General features: G+C 36.4%; 1 protein-coding gene across 4 annotated transcripts in view; it reads left to right on the top strand.

Annotated features, from left to right (window-relative positions):
* The window catches only part of TANGO2 (transport and golgi organization 2 homolog), a 33,221-nt gene that overhangs the window by 11,986 nt on the left and 2,997 nt on the right, over window positions 1-18,238 (top strand). Inside the window, exons 4-10 of one of the 4 annotated variants that reach the window (XM_068412268.1) lie at window positions 1,426-1,545; window positions 2,586-2,700; window positions 9,770-9,840; window positions 11,119-11,272; window positions 13,847-13,951; window positions 15,056-15,194; window positions 17,417-18,087. In XM_068412268.1, the coding sequence (XP_068268369.1) occupies window positions 1,426-1,545; window positions 2,586-2,700; window positions 9,770-9,840; window positions 11,119-11,272; window positions 13,847-13,951; window positions 15,056-15,176 (686 nt within the window). In that variant the 3' untranslated portion in view covers window positions 15,177-15,194; window positions 17,417-18,087. Of the gene's footprint in view, window positions 1-1,425; window positions 1,546-2,585; window positions 2,701-9,769; window positions 9,841-11,118; window positions 11,273-13,846; window positions 13,952-15,055; window positions 18,088-18,238 lie in introns of those variants that run through there. The other 3 variants (XR_011049191.1, XM_068412267.1, XM_068412269.1) reach the window with 3 other exon arrangements.

Consider the following 18,238-nt stretch of genomic DNA (forward strand, 5'->3'; position numbering starts at 1 on the left):
CTACATTTTGCTAGTCACTCAGCTGTTTGGTCCTTCTTTGTAGGGAATCTGTCTGTAGTCATTTTTAAGTATAATCAATATTTCTGCCTTTTCTCAGAAACAGAAATGAAGCTCTGGAAGACAAAGCATTGTTTAAATGCAATATTTTGACTTTGCAAATACTCTTTGTTGATGTTGTGTGTTATTGTCATTGGCAGGGAGGCCTGTGAGGATAAATTACTCCCACTGCACTGCAGCTCCCTTGCTTCTGAAGTTTTGGCTGATGTTTCTGTTTTGTGCCAGACATTCTGGATGCTGCTTCCCCTGCTATGTAGCAGTTTAAAACAAACAAACAAAAAGCTATCCTGAAAACTGAAAGGGCCCTGAATTTTTGTCTTTTGTACCCTTGTCAGCTCTGTCCATATTTGACATAAGAAACCAGTATATTCTCCATCCAGGGCGTGTATCTGTGAAGATCCCATGTATATATGTCTTTGAGTTAACAATGTTATCTCAAAAGCAGCAAATTGAACTAAAGTAAATCCAATTTATTCATATGACTTAAAAATGAAAAAAATATTTTGCACTTAGCAATTCCTGGTTTCCAGAATTGCTATATATGTTAATCACAGGACATTGGTCAGTAAAGCTGTATGTTTTTCTTTTGTGTGACTTTCGGTTAAAGTAGAGAACAGTAGTAAGTGTGTTGTGTAAAGATGTGATATGGCTAAACTAATATTGAAGTTTTGGATACTGAAGAAAGAAAGGAGTTTCTGAATAAGGATCCAAAACCTGTGCTTTTGATCTTCTAATTAAAGTTATCTTATGACATGATGATTCAGAATTAAAAGGTTTCTAACAGTATACATATTATATTGAACTAGTTTTTCCATTAAATGCTTGCTGGTTAACATAAACTCGTTACAAATAGGTAGTGGGTTTTTTTTAAACTTGTACTCTCTTTCAAGAGGTTTGGTTGGGGGCTTCACTTTTGTGGGTCCCCCTCCTCAATGTAAATTACTGTTACCAGAGTCCAAGACTTTGTATCAGTTACCTAGTTTACGCTAAATTTTTCTGGTTACTTGTGAAGTTAAACTTGTAAATAACATTAATCTTCTGAGATTTGCTTCTGAGCTAATAAGCATTCTGAGCCTACTTAAAGTTTTGTATGTATTTTAGCATATAGGCAAAGCTTGTAATTTTGCTTTTACATTATTTTTCCTATTATCCCTCGTATGTTATTGCAGTAGCTTGGGAAATACTGGATAGTGCAGAATTGGCGGGCGGGCAATGTAAGCGGGCTTACCTCACTTGTCCAGAAAGATAGTCTTGTACCTACTGTATTTTATTCAGCCTGATCAAGACTTGGGATTTGCATTAAGAAATTCTGATTTAAGCTTGAGATTTTTTAAAATGAATGTAATAGCCTAACTCTTATTCCATTAGGTCTGGATATGGAGGAAGGAAAAGAAGGTGGGACATGGCTGGGAATCAGTAAGAAAGGCAAGATGGCAGCCCTGACAAACTATATGCAGCCAAAGATTGATAAAAATGCAAAAGGAAGAGGTATGAAGGAGTGGAAGTAGAAAAAGAAGTGAACAAACAAGCCCTGGTGTACCAATAAAATAGTGATTATTACAGTATTAATTTTTTTTTAACACTACTTTATGGACAAATAAAATGGTTATGTGCTGTAAACAGAAATTGTGAACTGATGAGTTTGAGTACCTGTGTGGGGAACTTGACTGGGATAATGACACTCTAATGAAGCAGGCAAAAGTAAAACAAGATGTAGTGCGTAGAGCCTGAGGTTACATTCAGACAAGAAATGCAGCAACAACTGTCTTCTCTTGACAGTAATTCTAATTAACAGTCAGAACAACTAGACAGGCATTGACCTAGGTTTAGATTGCAGTAGACTTTTTTAGATGTGTATGTTCTTGTTCAAACACCTAAGTCAGGGAAACAATGCAACTTGGATTATGCTGAGGGTTAGTCTAAAAGATTATTGTAGTCCCTTCTGCCCTACACATTGATAATCAGAGGAGCAGAAATAATAGGAAAAAAACCTCTTCCGAAAGAGTGCATCTGTGGGGTTTTGTTTAAAGTAAAAATAGTTCTGTAGCTGTCATATGGTACTGCATTGGGAATCTATTGCAATGGCAAAACATGTTATACAGAGAAACAAATGAACCATGTCATTTGTAATTCATTATAGGGTTGTATATGAGGGAAGTGAAGCAAGATAAGAAAGAGTTTGGCAAGGTGGGAGGAGATGAAAGGCACATCCAGTATAGAACAGTCAATAAATGTGAATTCCGTAGAAATTTTGACTGAGAGCTTTTGACTGAGTTCTTCAGAGTAAAAGTCAAGCTCTTAATGTGAACATGATACAATGCTGTAAGACTTTTAAAGACTGCTTGGTTGTTCGGCTTGTTTGGGGTTTGTGGTTTTTTGTGGGTGGTGGTTTTTGGTTTGTTTTTTTTTTTTTCCACTGCTATGCCCTGTTGGTAACAGGAATCTTGTGTCTTGCTGTTTGTTTTACTAAGCCTGTCAGAATAGTGAGTTCACATATACAAGTTGCTCTATGTACTTCTCTCTCTTAGGTGCTCTTGTAACAAACTTCTTGACTGCAGATCTGGACAGCTACTCTTACTTGAAGAAAGTGTCAGTAGAAGGACATTTTTACAATGGATTTAATTTATTAGCAGCTGACTTGAAGTAAGTCTACAAAACATCACAGTTCAAATGTCAAAGGGAGAAAGATAATAGCAATGATGTACATATACTTCTTAGCACAGAAGTGTAACAATACAGAAGCCTGTCACAAACGGAAGCTAGAGCCCTTCTTTTCTGCTAGTTGGCATGCAAGTTCCTATTGTTACTCTAGTCATAATTTCCTTTGTTATTTTTTTATCTTTCAAACACTGGAGGGCTATCTTGTGTTCTAATCATTACTTCCTGCAAAACTTCTTGCCACTCTTTCCCTAATAGGCCAGAGTCAGTCTTTACCCTGAGGGCTGTGTGGCTTGTGTTTTGGAGAAAACAAATCCTTGGCTCCAGAATTTCTCAGAAACTTTTTTTTTTTTTCTCTGAGCGGTGACAGGATTAGAACAACTGAAAGCCTTCAAGCTATTATTCCTGTCAGAGTGACTGTATCATTAATCTTTGCTGAAACATTAAAAAAACCCAGCGTGTAACAAATACCTTAACTTCAAGTTTCTGTAGCTGAAGAAAGGACCTTGGATGCTTGATTATAGTCAATGTGCTTGGCACAGTCCTTTCCACTGCACATGAATGTGTGTGCACACAAGTATACATGCTGATTTTTCTTTGTTTTATGCCTGATTCAGAAGAAAGGAAACCCAGGGCTAAGTCATCTCCAGGCAATGTATCAGTTCTGTTAGATGCATGCTTCATGACCATAACCAGGTATAAATTGCCAAGAGCACGCTGCTGCTTTGGCGCACTTTCTGCAGAAGCATTAATCTTATTAGGCCCTGCACCATCAGGTTGTCTTGTCCCACTCAGCTTTCCTGCATGCTTCTGGGAAACCACATCTACTTAAAGCAGAAGGTCATCGTGTTTCCTGTTTTCGGTGAAAATAATTTCTAGCACCCTATCACTAACTGGCCTTGTTTACATTTTTCACTTTCTGTATTAGACTCCCTTCAGATGGTGGTTCAGATTTAGTCATTTTTTTCCCTACTCTCCCACTTTCCTGCAAGTGTTTTGTCTTGAAAGGCCTTTATTTCAAATTCTGCCAGGCTATGAGTTTGTTTTTTTTTAATTTGCTATGATAGGATGGGAAAGCAAAAATTAATTTTGACCATGGTCAGAGGATTTGACTTTTTGTGCTCTCTGCTGCATGTTGCTGCCTGGCTAGCTTTCATAAATTGGAAGACTATCTGTAACTGAAAAGATAACAGAAGAATAGTCTTCCAACGTTTTCGAGCAAATGTGGCATTCAAGGTGTGACCTGGCAAGCAGTAAGTAGGTTTGAGTTTCTTTGTTCTAATTTAGGTAAATAGAATAGTCATAGTGGCTGCTAGTATAATGATATTAAAGTAGATGGACATTATTTGTTAAGGCAATCATTCAAGTGTTGTTCTTGTTTGTTTATTCCTCCATGCAAGGCTGGTAGGGAATTGTACACTCAATTGAATAGTCTTTCTGTGGTGATGCAGGTCATAATTCCTTGCTGAGTATCACTCTGAAAGCTGCATGTGCTGATTAACTTCTCCATTTTGACATGTCCTTAGCCTTGGATACTCTGATGAAATGAAATTCTTGGCAAGCTAATGATGCAGAGCAATTTCTAGAAGATATGTAAACTTGCCATTTTAGGAAATTAGAAGTACTCCTGAAAGAAATAAAGTATATAAATGGAAGCTACTTTTCTGTGTAAATAGAAAATGTTATTGTAGTTGATGCTATTTTGTTGGGCTATGTTACTGTTCAAAGAAAAGATTGAAGACTGTTCTTAACGTGTTCTTTTGTTGTGTAACAAATAGTGATTGGCTTTGTTAGAGTGGTGTGAAATGGAGAGGAAACTCAAATTGAAAGTGTAAATGAAGCACTGTTGGGGAGGGGTATATCTGAGCACATGATACTGCTTGACTGTAAGCAGCACATTTAGAGATATTTACAGTGTTTGAGTTTTCAGGTACACATTTCAGGAAAAGAAATTTTTATCTTCTCTCTGTGTTATTATGATGACAGTATGCTGGATGATTCAGGTGCAGTGATGTGAGGAGGAGAGCTGGAAACCACTATGCGGGTTGTAAAATCTCGTCGTTTATTTCCACAGCTTTGTGTGACTCTTATTTTAAACATGCATGGGTTTTGACACTTTTAGTGTAATCTGTTTGCTCTGTGGCATCTCATGATGTCAATTTAAACTCTATTCATTTCTTTTTTTAATAAGAATACTGTGTTGGAAAAAATACTTAGTACTTCTAGTTTTCTAATCCTTTCAGTTTATCATCTTGCTGTACCTGCCGAGTATGAGAATCGGGAATACTTACCCCTTTATGCTGAATGTACTTTTATGTTGAATGTATGGCATATGGCATATTTGGAGTCTTGTGTGGCTGCAAAATTATCTTCTAAGAAGGTGGTGTTGCTGCTCCTCCAGTTTTGACTATCAGTAGGTCTGATGAGAGAGGAACAAAGGTATCGGAAGCTGGACTGGACTCTAAGAAAATGTCTGCTTAAGATTCAGAGCAGTTTTCCTCCTTTCTCCCTTTGTGGTAATATCTGAAGTAATAGTGAGCTGCTTTTGTTGATGATTGGGACAGCATTTCTGTCTTGGGGAAACCTTTGTTTATGTCCAACAAATCTTGCTACAGTTTCTCAGACTTCCATGGGTATCTTAGACTTGCGTTAGGGCTGTTGTGGCAGCATCTCGCTGTGTTCCATCCTGCCAAGTGTGTAATACAGGCTGCCCTGAAGGACAAACTGAATGGGCAGCTTCTTGTAACTCTCGCAGCAAGTTTAGAGTCTCTGACAGGTTGTCAGTTAGAGCCCATATTGTTTATGTGCAACAAGATGCCTGTGTAAGAGGAGTGAATCACTTTCTCCGTGAGGAATAGATGAATTGTCCCTTAGAAATCAAGTCAGCTGGAGGGAGCTGCAGAAAAAGGCCTTTCATGTAAGCTTTTCTGCTCTCCCCTGGGACAGGCAGTTTTCAATCCCTCCAGGGGAAATGTAGTAAATTGTACCATCACCTGCATTGACTAATTTGGTAATGTATTGAAAGTAGAGATTATGTACTAGAACGTAATCTTCATGTTCTGATCTGGAGAGTGAAGTTTGGTTAATAATAGGTTTTATCCTTGATGTGATGATGGATAGGGCTGAGTTCCAGTTGAAACTGCAGATCTCCAGAACAATGGGGTTGCAATGTGTGTGTGGCAGGGGGAATACAAATATATATATGTTTAAAAGTGGTTTTATATATAAATATATATAGACTGCATTTTTTTTTCTTTTTTTAATGTGGAAATCTACAGTTGGTTAGTTATGTAGTAACGTCGTTGATGAGGTAAAAAAACTAAACTGAAGAAAAGGTGTTTGGGAGAAGAGTTAACTGAACTGTTGATAGTGCAGGGCCTCATAAGATTAAAACACCTGAACAGTGTGACTAGGTTTTAGAAACATAGGCTGTCTCGTTCAGTGTGGTTATTAAGACAAGGCTATGTGGGAGGGACGTGATTGCTCTCCTGAGATTAGAATGAGGAGCCTTTCCAGTAAAAAGTGAGACAGGGTCAGACTGCTGGTGTGGAAAGAATGTAGATGGGCAAGTTATCATGATTGCTCTGTAAGCTCACTTACATTTCTTCTCATGCATTGTCTGTCCTAATACCACCTTCGGCAGAGTACATCTCTCTTGCTCCTAGTGACTCCCTCATGAAAATGAGGTGCCCAGGTACTTCTGTAGTGATTCTGTACTACCACCTTTGAAATATTTCTGTGTAGATCCTCAGTCATTTGCAAGTCCAATGAGATGGACAGTCCAATGTCAAGAGAAAGGAAAAAAGCTCTGAAAAACCTTTTTATCTATTCCCTCTAGTGTCAGCTTCTGCTCAAAAAATTAGAGCAACACCAAATAAATGTTTAGACACTGACAACAAAATCAGAGTAGTGCTTTAAAAGCAGACATTGTACGCTGTGAGTATCCAGCAGTATTCTTTTCACCATTTTATTTGGTGGTAAGTGGTATATGTACAAAAATGTTTGGGCTTTATAGTTGGTGGTTTGGTGCGTGTGGGAGTTTGTGATTTTTTAGCTTCAGAACAAAAAGAGTTTTCTGATTAGCTCATGAACCATACTACTCAGTTGAAACTACTGTTGAGCATTTCAAGCTGCCAGTTTAATCTTTTTTCCTTGCACAAAGAATGTATGCACACATTATTCATAAGACAATCCAATGTCCTTGTCTGTAAAATACTCACCCTGTTAGAAGATCACTCAGAGCCCAGGGGAGTGATCACTTAGCGATAACCACGCCCTGTGGAGCTTCACTGCCTCATTACTTTTTTCTTTTCCTTTCTGTTTATATTTTTAACATGACTTGGAGCTGCCTTGAAGTTGAAGCAGGGTAGGGGTGCAGAAGTACATTGATTATATTTCATCAGCATTAAGTAGTAATTCTGGCAAACTCTGCAAGGCTTTTACGTTGCTGTGAAGCATCTCTTACTACAGAGGTTTATGCTGCCTAGAATATTTATTATTGCTTACATTTTTTGACAGAATGATGTATCTAAGAGCATAATTTTTATGTAGTTTTAGTTTCTTCTCTTTCTGCTGTCAGCTATGGCTAGGATTTTAAAAAAAAAAAAAAGTCTGCTGGGTCCTATTGTCATCACTTTAATTATGCCTTTATTACTTCCAGTGAAATTGGTGTCTATACTTGTAAAGCTGGGAGGGAAGAAAATCAGAGTCCAGGCCAGCATTTTGAGGCTATTGCTGTGATCAAGCTTACAGTGATTTTTTCTTTTTCATCTTGGCTGCTGCCTTTATGCTTAGTACTGAGTATCTGTAAACAGTAGGAAGAAAATAGGCAGAGCCAAATGATAAAAGAAAGAGTAGCTGACTGGCGTGCTGCACTAGGTTTAGGAAGTGTTGCCATTTCAGAAGTCTCTTGGAAGGCTTCAGTTGTCTTTTGACAGAAGACAGCAGCAGTGTTGCAGTGGAGGTAAGTGTAACAGAAAACACACGTCTGGGAGAATGTGGAAGGTAGAAACAAAGAGATACAAGTGTCCTTAATTAGTGACCCTACAGTTTGTGTGTATTGCCCATCTTTTTGTTAAACTCCAGGGGATCTTGTTACTGAATTTCTCAGCCATGAGAATCTCAGAACAGATGCCAGATGGTAATACTCTTCCACATCAAAAGCCATTGCTAAAGGAAGGCAGTAGTGCGTACGTATTCAGCGTGTGGTCTCATTTATGACAGGGCTTGTCTTACAGCTGTGTTCAAGGGCTCGCTTGGGCCATTTGTCTACCTTTCAATCTAAAACTGTCTTTTGAGACCTCAGGTGATAACAATTGCTCTGATCTTTTCTCTTCGTAGACCTTCTACAGTAGATACAGGTTTGACAATTTGAAAAGAAAGTAGTTAATGCACCAATAAAATAGTTTGTGTAATTGCTGGTATCTTAACTGAAAAAAAACCCTAAATGACCTTAATAATTTTGCTTTATTTGCTTAATACATAAAATGCTTGTAGTATATTTATAATTGCTACTGTAGTTTTAATTTTTTCTAATGACCCAAGTGTTGATGTTAAAATAGGCCATTAGCAGCCAACTTTTTTCCTTTTTTTTTTTACTTTAGTTTATTTGTTCTCCCTGTGCTTAGTCATTGTCTGTATTGTATTAATTTCAACTGGATTTTAATTATGGATTATATTTTTCAAAGTACTATTTCTTGCTTTTGAGATACAATATAAATAGTTTGCTCCATGAAACACATCAATTTAGCAACTTGAGGAGACCTAGAATAGTTTACTCACACATTGCTTTTTCTATGCCCCTGTTCATGGAAAAATGCAGTGTGACAGTGTACGAGTATATGACTTCTTGTATCCTAGCGTGTGAGCGGGGCCAAGAAGTCAGACTGGTCTATTAATGACAGCTCAGCTCAATGCTCTCCTTTTTTAGCTGCCAAGGGATTCTTTCTAGTATTAGTGCTAACTGTGTGCCAGCTCTAAATGTACCGATCAGAACCAGGCTTGCAGGAAGGTGTTGAACCGCAGCTGGGACAGACACGCATCATACACGTTAACATCACTTCATTCTAACCATTAACTGGGCATAAATATAAAGAATGCTGAGGAGAGGAGAGACCTGACATTGCTAAAATAACCAGCTGGTCCTAACCTAATGTTAATAAACAAGGACTTGAGAATATTAAGTATAACTTCCATTCAGTTTTCAGCCTGGCTCTAGTCTTTGTTTATGTAAGGCTTTGCAAGGGTCATAACATGCTTTGAGCAAGATGATTAACATCATCCTGTTTCCAAAAGTTTCGTTTTTTTAATAACTGAACTTAGACACCCAGATCTCCTCATAGCAGGTCTCTTGATCCTTTGAACCCCATTCCTTTTTTATTCCTGTAAGGTCCCAAGCATCTCAGATATGTAGCTTAGAATTTGCAGCCAAATAAAGTATGGCTCAACTTCTCTGGCTATCTAAAGTTTTTCCTGCCTTCTTGAAGACCTGTCAGAATCCAGTTAAGGGGAGAATGTATGGGAGTTTTGTATTTGAAATTTTAGAAAATATGTAATAGTGTCCATCTAGCTTAAATGTGAAATATCTTGGTAATTTAACTGAAGGAGCTAGTGATAGGAAGAAGAGTCAAAGACTTAGAATGCAGTAGCGATTCAAAAGAGATGATGGGAAAATCTGACTTGCTGTGTTGAATTGTCCTTTTGTTTTAACGTGCCCCGTTACCCCAAGTAACTAAATCTCCAGTTATTCAAAATCAGGCAGATTTTTATCATAAGCCTGTCTGCTTTCCGTGCAGCAGTTCTGGGTTTTTACTGAATTTTATTACAGTGATGTTTAAAAAATTATAATGGTGCTATTTGACAGTGGTACAGCTAATACAGTATTTTGAGAGGAGGAGAGTAATATAACTCATCATTTAATCTCTGGGCTGTGGTATCATAGTAGTAACAGTGGGAGAAACATCTTGCTGTGTTTGAAGACTGCATAAAATTAGAGCATAATCAAATATAGAAGCTGATGTTTTTTCAAGGAGAAATTCTTGTTTATATTTTTCAGTACCACCAAAGGAGATGTAATTTGCTACTATGGAAACAAAGGAGAACCAGAACCTGTTTTCCTAAATCCTGGTAGGTTTTCTTCAGAAAGGTCTGAATATTACTCTCTGTTATTTTAAAGGAGTCAGAATGTAGCTGTATTGCTCTAGTAATTTACCTGTTTAAGCATTGTCCTCACTAGCTTTTTCTTTGCATTCTTTGAAAAAAAAAATTTAAAAAATTAAATGTCCTTAAATTCATTTAAGTATTTACTAATAGATTTCAGTAAAGAATCGGTACTTCATTAAAAGCTTCTATCTGTGTCAGTGTACCCACCTGCACTGCAATTATTGGGATGCTCCTTAGGTAACTGTGGCTGAAGGACAGAAGTCTGTCTTGAGGAATAGAATTTTCAAAGGTTCTTAGACTTGACCCTAACTCTCCTTGCCCAGCAGTGTTAAGGGCATTGTGTGACTATGCTCCCCTAGGGACAGAGTTGGCTTTAAAAAAAAGAAACAACAACAAAAAAAAAAACAACTTTTTTTTGGTTTTGTTTTTGTATCTGTCTTATCAAGTGGCTTGATTTAAAAAAATCTAGTCCTTTGCTAGCTAACTACGTATAACAGTACTCCAAAATTCATCACCAAAAGGCCAATTTAAATGGACAAAGACATATAAAAGGCTCTGAGCAATGTAGCTGGTTAGTAACAGTTAATGACAGTGGCTTATTTTGCCTGCTTAGGTTGATGGTCAAAATGTTGCTGCCAGTAGGCAAATAGTTATTGTAGCAATTACAGCATAAATTCTTGGAAACAGCTGTTAGGTTTTGTACAGCTACAAGCACAAAACAAGTTTTAGTACAAAAAAAAAAAAAAAAAAAAAATCTGGCCCCTTATAATGAGAAAGTGAATCACAAATTTTAGGTATCTGCAGACTGTAGTAAAGGTAATTCTGGTCTTCATGCTTCAACAACAAATTCCTTTTCTGTATACATGACTGTCTTTAGGGAGAGATGAGGTTTGGTAATCTTTGTGCTTATTCATTTGTATTCTGGTGAGAAATATAGGGTACTTGTAAAGAGAACGCTCCTTCTTGTCATCAAATGTTGCCTTGCAGTGTTTTTCAAGAGTAAAATCAGAGGCAAAAAAAAATTATTATTAATATAGCTAAGCTGGAAAAGACTAGAGTGCAAAAATGATACAATTCTGTTGTACCTTTTTCATAGTTTAGCAAACCAGAGGTTAAAAATAACTGCTGCAAATAATGTGGGATAAGATAATTGTGAAGTTATTTTTTCCATAGTACATAAGTTAATTTTCTTTGCTGCAGAGCTTACTAAGTTGTTTGGGGCTTTTTCTTTTGTATATATAGGAATATATGGATTGAGTAATTCTTTGTTGGATACACCATGGAAGAAACTTCAATATGGGAAGCAGCTTTTCACAGAAGTGGTCAAGAGAAGTCAAGACCTTACCAAAGAAGACTTGGTGCAGGAGCTTCTTACAGTGATGAATAATCAAGAGCCGTAAGAACATGATAGCCAGGGTTGAATCAACATGTGATATGACTGGTTTAAAAATTGCATGTAGAAACTATTTTGACAGAAAAGAACCTTTTGCCTTATATTAACTGACTAAAAAAGCTGGGTAATGAAGGGCAAAAGCAGTGTTCTTTCTCTCCACAGAGACTGACTTTCAACAATACTGCTTTTAATCAGCAGACGCAGTAAACATTATTACTGTAGTCTTAATACTCATAGACTGTACACTGATTTCTCTGTGCCCTGTTCTTTTAAAGATTGCACTTCTCTAAGGGTAATGAGTGCAAGACAAGGGACGTGTAAGTTGCTTGCTGTAAGCTTTGTGGAGGCTCGCTGCAGGATAAAGTTCAGTTTCTTACTGCACACAGAGTAAGCACTTGTTTACATGAGCAGGTCTGTGTTAGTAGCTGCTAGCTATTCTGTATTGCTACCCAGAGGAGACACAGAGGGTAGAACCAGCTGCCTTCCTCGAAAGTGCTGTTATTTTAGGCTAAATGCTGGTAGGAGATAAGGGAGTACTTGAACAGTTCAGCTGTAGGCCTCTGGCCAAGGAAGTTCCCAAGAGATGAGTTTGAGTATCTAAGTAAGGTTCCTGCACTCACTACTGGCTGCGCAGTGAACTTGACCCCAGAAGCTAGATGCTTAGAAGTAAAGGAAATTGATAACATTTAAATGTCCAGACACAGAGCAGGGTAAAAGAGATGCTGTGGTCTGAATTCATGTCATTGCTCACCATTCAGTAACTTACATGTTTAGCCTGACTTCTACCTGTCTAGGAGGTGATTTGTGTTGAAGCGAAGCTGTTTGTGGTAGATAGATCCAGTTTCCTAACTTCATCAGTCAATTTTAATGCCAACATTCATGTTTGTGGCATTTTTCAGTGGTTCAAAATAAGTGTTTGCATAAGAACTCAGACATCTGAGCAATGAGTAGTAATTGGGAAGTCTGCTAAGCCATCTTAAATACTGTTTTCATCTGATATCAGATCGAGTGATTTTTTTAAAAAATTGTTATACATTACATTTTACTATTAAAAAGACAAAGGTATAAGATACAATGCAGTCCAAATACCTTCTCTTAATGATCAGTAATTCAGTATGATCCCATCTGACTAAAAAATGGAAATATTTACTTACAAAAAGCAGTATTTAAGACTAAGACTGTAACCTTTCCAAAGCACACTTCAAGATGAAATGATCTTTTCATAATAAATATGAAGACATGGATATGCAGTAGCTTTGAACTTTCTTAAAATATCTTATTGCATATTACTTTATGATCACTCTGTGTGTATTACAGGAATTAAGTTGGTACAGTGGTTGGTGGTGGAGTACGAGATAGAGGCTGACAGTTCTCACAGGCTGACGTGCCCTGCTCTGTGCCTTTTGTGTTGCGTCGTGGTATGTTCTAGCCATGTGCCCAGTACAGGAGAGAGAAGAGCTTAGTAGCTCTTTCGCACTAGAATTGCACTTATTTTTGCTTCTCCCTGAAACACCCACAGGTCCTCTTCTTCACCACCACAAAAAAGAAAATTATTCCAGTTAGATGTAAAGGTTAGTTACAGTGTAACAAATTGCAGAGTCTCCTCTACAGATCAGGGTGAGCTCTGAAAATGGGGCTGAATTGATTGGTCTGTTTTGTTTTGCCCTCCTCCCCAGCATTCACTGTACAACTGATAGGCTGCTGAATTATTATTATTATTTTATAGGTACCACTGGGTCTGTGCTAGGAGGCAGAAATGGGATTATTTCTTGAAGATGGAAAAAGCTTAAAAATCAAACACAAACCTACTAGAATAATAGTGAAATTGGACTTTGTTAAATAAAACTGGAATCTTTAATTATTGAAATAGGAAGCTGTACTTATGGCTCGCATTTGAGAATATGTTCTAGTGACATGAAGGGAAAGCCAGGGATGTAGGGTTGCTGCAGTAACCTTTGTGACCTTAGCAGCTCTTCTGTGGGATGCTGATACTTGCTTAATTACAATAAATGAAGCTTGATATGCTTTATAATAAAATTATGTTTCTAAATATCTTTCAAGCTTTGATAGAAATATATGTCAAGAAATTTGGGCACAATCTCACCTTGTCCTCTGCTGCATCTTCACAAATTTTATTTCAAGGATTGTCCTAGGTATTTTCCAGGTATTCCAAACAAGATTGAAGGAAGCAGAGAGATCTTTCTTCGACACAAAAAGAACTGAAATCTAACTGGAAAAATGCTGGTTTATGTGATGTGCCGCAAATTACTTGATCATTAATGTCTTAATTGAAACTAAAATACAGAAAGACAAAGAATAACAAGGAAAGTAAAAGACTTGTCAAGATATGAAAAAAATGTCTTGAAGTGAGACAAAAGTTCAAGACCTTGATAGAATCTGTAAGGGAAAGAGCTTACAAGCTGTTTTATCTTTGGTTCTCATACTTCAGTTTTGAACACAATTCACACTTGTGTACTTTTTGAACACTCAGTCAACACAGCTTGGTTCAAGATGGACGAATGTGTTAATATTGGAGAATTAATTTTTTTTTAAATTACTTTATTACTTTTTTTCCAGTCAATTACCAGACCCTGCGATTGAAGACCAAGGGAAGGATTATATACGTCCTATATTGAACAAATATGCAGCTGTTTGTGTTCGTTGCCCAGGTTATGGAACAAGGTAAAAAAATCATAGAAGTAGATGTGTACTGGATCAGTGCATATCTCAAATCACAATTATACTGCTATAAGTTTTAACTTTATAGTGACTGCTTTAAATCTGTTCAGATATTAATCAAGTATAATTCAGTAAAGTATTTCCTTACTCAGTATTCTGGTGTCTTAGATTTGCTGCTGATGAGCATTTTAAGCACACATTGTGGTTCATCTTTGGTGGGGAGTATGATGTAGCTTCAGTTCGTCTAAGACAAGATAATACGGTTCTCCTGGTTCTCCAGTGTAGTAGCAGATCTGACCACATCTAATTTTGAACTTATCAAAACGTGAAAAGCTTTGAAATCATGTTTTTAGCAGAAAAACATAATTATTTTCTATATCTGAGGAACTGCAGAACGCATTTCTCTTCCAAGAGTAAGAATAGTTTCATCTGCATAGCTAAGTTAGAGGTTTCTTTAGGTGTGTCATTGTAATATGTAGCTGCCATTTTCATACATTAAAAACCTATTACTCTTGTTCAAAAGAACACATATTTCCACTTTTCCCCTAATGCTGCTGTTTTTACTGAGATATTCTCACTTTCTGCTCAGACTGTTCTACCAAAGATACAAGAATAGAATAATGCAATGCATCTTGCGTTTAATTCTCGATGGGACAAAATTATAGATGAATCCTGTTGCTTCTGGTAGGAAATTCTAAGATTGCCAAAAATTTTGTCAGATTCGTCTCTGGTGTAGTCAGCCATTTCCACTGTAGAGATGTAAATTGATAAGCAGAGAGCGCTTACTTCTGTAGGTATTTGCAATGGTTTCTTTCTCAGAATACCAACTTAAAAAACTGAGTATCTTTACAAAATATATTCAAAGAACATTTTAAATATGGGATAATGAAGCCTTAAAATAATAAAGCAGCATCTTCCTCCCCTTGCTTCACAGGCTGCAGTCTAACTATTTCAAAGGAAACAAGGATAACTAAGTAAAAATACGGACCTCTTACTGGTGAATTAACAGGAAAAAAATGAGCTAAAACCTTTGGGGATGAGGGATGGGACCCTGCAAAATTATATAAGGGACACAAGGCTTAACCTTCTATCCTTATGTTGTTTCAGGACTAACACTGTCATTCTCATTGATTCAGAAGGACGGGTTACTTTCACAGAGCGCAACATGATCAATGCAGATGTCAACCAGTGGAAAACAAGCACCTATGAATTCAGACTGCACACTTAACAACTTTCCATTTGAATGGTTTGTAATAAAAGCAATGAGAGAGCAAGCCATTAAGCTCTAGTAAATGTTTTGTGCCAGCCTCCACAAGCTAAAAATAGCAAGGAAAGCAAAAGTTTAAATAAACTGGTAGCATACCCTATCAGGCTCACAAATCCTTTGGATAAAACCAAAAGAAGAAACTATTTTTACATTAAGTAGCAACTTATAATCAGAAATAAATTTTTAAATATCACCCTGCCTCCAGGGCAAGGCCATCTTTGCCCAAGACAAAGTCATTGCTTTTTTGTGGGTGTGTGTTTTTGTTTTTTTTTTTTCCCCCAAATCTGTTTTAAGTAGACTTTTAAATGTGTTTTCAGTTCAGAGGAGGGGAAACATTTGCTGCTTTTATTGTTCTACCTGAAGGTTTTACCACACTTTGCTTTCCCTTCAACATACGCTTTTAAGATTGTATAGCTGATGTCATTGTGCATTAAACAAATGTGTTATCTTTGTAGTATTAACTGCTTTAGTAACAGTTAAGCTTTTCAGTAGTGCCATGGTGCAATCAATGTTCTGCCTGGGGAGGGCAGAGCGAGGGGATTCTTTACATTTGTTTTCCTACAGATAGTACAGCAATAGATCTTATTTCTAAACTTGATTTGAGAGTAGATAGGAGATTAAGTTCAGTCTGTGTTCAGCTTTATTCAGTAGAAACTAAAAAAAAACATGGGAGCAGACTTGCTTATCTTCTACCAGAATAAAATCATGTGTATTGTGACATCTTGTTTCCTGATTAGCAATATTGTTCTTCTTTTCTTCGCCAGCAGGCAGGTAAGAAATAGGTATCTGTTTGCAAACAGAAGCTGAATATGAAGTTCACATATGTCAGCTGTTTTACACATGTGCAGTCATGGCTTAATTTCTTTATTGGTATAATATGTCAAAACCTGGAGTGACTGCTCATAGATTTTTAGTAAAAATAGCTATTTGTTGTAAGGTGACATTGCAGTCTTTAAATTGCTGAAAAGGTTGGGTATTAAGATGCACTTCGTATGTTCTAACATCTGTGAATTAAAAAGCTATTTAAATGCATGCTTTTTTCAATTATTCAGTGACAGTGTAGGTGATAGAAGATTCTAGCTAGTATCAAGATATTTTAAAACCCTAAGTTATTTTGCTGCTACTGGTGTTCTGTTTTGACTTACTTTGAATGCTGAATATTAAGTTAGTAATGGATCATCGCTATTTTTTTCTATCTATATGCTGAATGTGTTCTTTTTACAAGCCTCTGGTTATTAATTATTACACAGTAGCAAGAGTTCTGATACTGTTTACGAATATGTGCAACTACTCTTCTGTACTCCAGCTTGTGCATTCAAGCATTCTCACTAGTGCGTGTGTTTTGTGTCTGTAATGGAGGAAGCAGTAAATGAGACTTGCCATTAAGGTGAAGTACTGTGAAAGTCTCTTCCCAGACTTCTAATTGCCAGGAGATGCTAAAGCAGCATTTAGTCAGATATTTCCTTTGTATTTGCGTATTTAAATAGCTTCTAGATACCAGGACCCCTTGCATGACTAGTCACAGGTTGTTTGTTCAGAACTATATAAATGACTTTTTGGCCACCTTGATTGCAAGACGATCAATATCGTCTTGGGTTGTACATGGTTTCAAACTCGCAGCCTTCCAACTGTCTTTCTGAGCTGTAGGAAATGGTTAGCCCTTTTTGATTTTTTTGATGGCGTTTTAAACCATATATTTGTATGAATAAAAATGTTATTATTATTTTTATATGCTAAGAAATAGCCATAGCAGTCTTAAATTTGAATTTGACAAGGGCATATTTAAAAACAAAACTTGACTTCGATGGCTTGCTCTTGCTGAGAGTTTGCGTATCAAATTTTTTTGTATCTTAAGAAAAAAATCACCAGTGTGCATTTGAATATTACCTAAATGGCAAGCAAAATGCTTGCATGCCATTTCTTGCTAAAAGCATTTATAAACCTTAGTTTTTATAGTAGTTCTGTAATAATGAAAATTTATTCTTATTTTTTATGTATAGGCAAAAGAGAAGCAAGTCAGCTTAGATGTAGAAATAGATGACAGTAGTGTATTTTGCTTTGCTTGAATCAAAATTCTAAATCTGGGATTTGCTTTTTCTGACAAAATAAAACAAAAAGTGAAGAGCCAAAACCTCGAATGTTATTTTTTAAAATTATGTCAGAATAGTTAATAAAGTGAATTTTTTTAACTTCTTTTGAAGCTTATGAGAGTTTTGCCATTGGCTTCAGTGGAAAGAGGATCAGGACTGCAGTGCAGATATCAGCAAATGGTGCTTGTCCATAGAAATGATCAGGTATTCATGAAGTGCATAACTTGCTGTGTACTAATTATATTTTCAGTTAATCCACTGGAAAAAGTAAACTGTAGTTAAAGTTAACAGAAAGTATTTTATTTTTATAAAAGTATTTTTAAAAATAAAAGGGAGTTTTAAATACCAGTTTTAAAGGTTATAAAGGAAAAAAAGTGTATATAGGAAACTATTGCATGGCATTTTACTACATTTGCTTATATATAACATCTTTTCATGGTCAAATTTGCAAGAGATTTGTTTCCTGTCTTTTTTTTCTATCAAAATGGTAGTGAAAGAAACTTTAAAATATCTGTAAAAACTCAGTTATATTTTTTTGCTTAAAATTGTTTCATAATTGTTGTTTAAATGTGTGTTCAAAACTAGAATCAGAATAAAGTTAATCTGGTGACCAGTCTTTGTCAACATTAATAGATTGTGCATTTTTGCACATATGTTTGTGTTAATTTGTCTTTGCCTTTGTGTGATAAGATGAAGTACAATCTTTCATGAGGTATTAGAAATGAAAGAGCTTTAAGTTAAGTCCATTACTGGTACTTAATTCCTTTTTAAGAGTGCTGTATTTTTCTGGGAGTTCTGTTTGGTTTTTGTTGTGTGTATTTTTTTTTTTTAATTTTATGCTATTGCATGGTTATACTTGTCTTATCCAGGCAAGAAATTGGAAAATATTTCTTTAAAGCTAATAATCCAGGTTTGGGGCATTTTGCTTTGTTT

The sequence above is a fragment of the Nyctibius grandis genome, chromosome 14 (genome assembly GCF_013368605.1).
Source record: "Nyctibius grandis isolate bNycGra1 chromosome 14, bNycGra1.pri, whole genome shotgun sequence".
Lineage (NCBI taxonomy): Eukaryota > Metazoa > Chordata > Aves > Nyctibiiformes > Nyctibiidae > Nyctibius > Nyctibius grandis.